The 2,464-nt window shown below is 37.8% G+C and overlaps 1 protein-coding gene across 1 annotated transcript; it reads left to right on the top strand.

Moving 5' to 3' along the window:
• The first annotated feature begins 1,464 nt into the window (after nucleotides 1–1,464).
• LOC107902927 (pollen allergen Sal k 5.0101) lies at nucleotides 1,465–2,243 on the top strand. The gene is made up of 2 exons (XM_016829032.2): nucleotides 1,465–1,677; nucleotides 1,802–2,243. Exons 1-2 carry the CDS (start codon nucleotides 1,512–1,514, stop codon nucleotides 2,167–2,169), a joined length of 534 nt encoding a protein of 177 aa, XP_016684521.1. The 5' UTR covers nucleotides 1,465–1,511; the 3' UTR covers nucleotides 2,170–2,243.
• Nucleotides 2,244–2,464: the final 221 nt, after the last annotated feature.

Here is a 2,464-nt window from a genome sequence, read left to right as displayed (position 1 = left end):
TTGACATACTTAACATTGAAATCACTTTCCAACTTATTAAATTCTCAAGAAAGTGACTAATTTTCATCATACCAAACGCTATCTAATATTCAGAAGAATCACATTCCTATAGTTTAAGTAAACTTCCTAAAGAAAGTTACATTTCAAGGAAAGTTGATATATTTTGATATATCGAGAAGATTTATTTTCCCACCAATTAAATTGATTTGAATATGTTAGAAGTCCCTGTATTCTAGTGAAATTTAAAATTTAATTTTTATATTTGAGTGATTGTATTTTAGAGATGAGTTTAGTGTTATTTGGTCAAGTGGAAAAATAATTCAATAATTCATTAATAAAAACAACTTAAAATTTAACTCTTAATTGAATATAGGTCTCCGACCGGACTTAATTGAATAAAAGCTCCTGATGGCTTAGGTTCCCTTCTTGCAATAATTCGGGCCATCAGCTCCTTCAAGGAAGCATTGTTATCTTAGGCACACCGAGGGTGTCAGCGGGTAGATTATCCGGCTGGCGCCGATCATTATATCTATGAAAGGTGAACCGAGTAGAGTCCTCTGGGTGGAGCGAATCGTTTCTTCTGGGGCTGAGCGGAGCTCTTCAACCAATTGCTCGTTTTGAGCATTTTTCTAGTCAAGCAGGCGTTGGCACTCTTGTTGTTCCTGGAAACGGTGCTGTTGCTCAGAGAGTTGCTCCTCCATGCGCCTCATTTTCTCTTCCATCTCAGTGACTTTGATGCTAAGAGCCAGAGGGCTGCTGATGAGAAGCTTGGTCCAAAGGAGTAGCTATAGTAGTGGCTTTGAGAGGGTGTAGCCAGCAAGTAAGAGAAGAAGGCATGCTGCAGGTACCATGCAAGGAACTCCCTAAGGTCAGAGGGAGATGCACCAGAGGCTGGCTGGAACTGGGAGGAGACAGGCTGAGCAGAATCGTGGGCTGATGGCAGTGGGAAGTGATGCAAGTAGCTGAGAAAGTGATGGAAGAGGCTGAGAGAGTGATGGGATAGACTGGAAGAATAGTGTAGGAGTGATGGGATAAGTAACATATTAAGTAATATACATACAATTTTTTTTTATTTTTATATAAATTTAATACTTACGTTATATTATATTTTATATATAATTATGTTCACGTTCCATGCGTTTAAAACTGGTATAAAAAATGCATAAAAACTGGGGACTTTTTTAAGTTTCTACACGTATAAAAAATGTAAATTCTCTTCGGATAGGAATGGCTTTAATCTATGGAAAGGATTAAGTTTAGTATGAAATATTGTTATTATTTTTAGTGGTTTCTCCTTATTTTTAGATAATTAGTTGTGGTGTATTACTTGAAATAGTTAAAAAAAGAGAATGATGAGGACGAGTCTCCCTCTCCCTCAACCAATCAAACCCTTAAAAATAGATTACTTGAATCCCAAAATAACTCAACCCCCTCTCTATAAATCTACCAATTGTTACCAGCTTTTATACTCAGGAAAGAGCAGTAAACAAATAAAAGTGAGAACGAAAGAAATGGCAAATATTCCCATAATCGCTCTTTTCTGCTTCACCATTTTTGTTTCGTCCTCACTCAATTTCGTCTATGGGGCTGAAAATATGAGCTACGTCGTCGTAGGCCATGTTTACTGTGACACTTGCCGTGTTGAGTTTGAGACCAAACTCAGCGAACCCATCGCTGGTATATAATCAAATTACTACTCATTCACTCGTTCTTTTTTCTGTATTTTAAATATACGAACACAAAATGAAAATAATTTATACGTTCAAGTTGGGTTGACAAATTAATGTTTTTGATATTTCAGGAGCAGTAGTGAAACTGGAATGCAGGAATCGTACAGACAATCACCTTACCTTCCAGAGCCAAGAAATAGTGACTGACGAACGTGGAGACTATCACATTGTAGTGGAAGGCGATTATGAGGAATCAGACTGCGACGTCGCCTTGGTGAGGAGTCCCAACCCGGATTGCAATGATCCCTCCGAAATGTGGAGGATATCCAGGGTGGTTCTCACCACACTTGACGGCGTCAGCGGTGAACTTCGGTTTGCCAACAATCTTGGGTTTAAGAAGAAGGTTGCTCTTCCTCAGTGTACTCAAGTTCTTCAAGAGATAGGCTATTATGAGCTTAGCCAAGAAGCTGGAGACATTGCCCCTTGGTCAGAACTATAATATGTATTTTCACTTCAACTTTTTCTAAAAGCTCGGCATTAGCCTATAATAAAAATTGAATCATTATTATTCTACTATATGTTTATCATTTTAATTTCCTTGCCATTGAGTCAAAGTGTTAAATAAAACAACGTAAAACATAAACAACAATAACAATAACGTTAAATCCAGCTTTTGGCGCACTGGCCATCGACTCATAGGAATTTAAAGAGAACTTTAAGCAGAAAAAAACAAACAAGAAAGCAGCAGTCGAGGAAATCATGGCTTTACCCCTGGTTGGCTTTTGTCTCTTGCA

This window comes from Gossypium hirsutum, chromosome D05, assembly GCF_007990345.1.
Source record: "Gossypium hirsutum isolate 1008001.06 chromosome D05, Gossypium_hirsutum_v2.1, whole genome shotgun sequence".
NCBI classification, from domain to species: Eukaryota; Viridiplantae; Streptophyta; class Magnoliopsida; order Malvales; family Malvaceae; genus Gossypium; species Gossypium hirsutum.
Note: the sequence above shows the minus strand (reverse complement) of the source record. Positions and strands in the feature narration are given on the sequence as shown.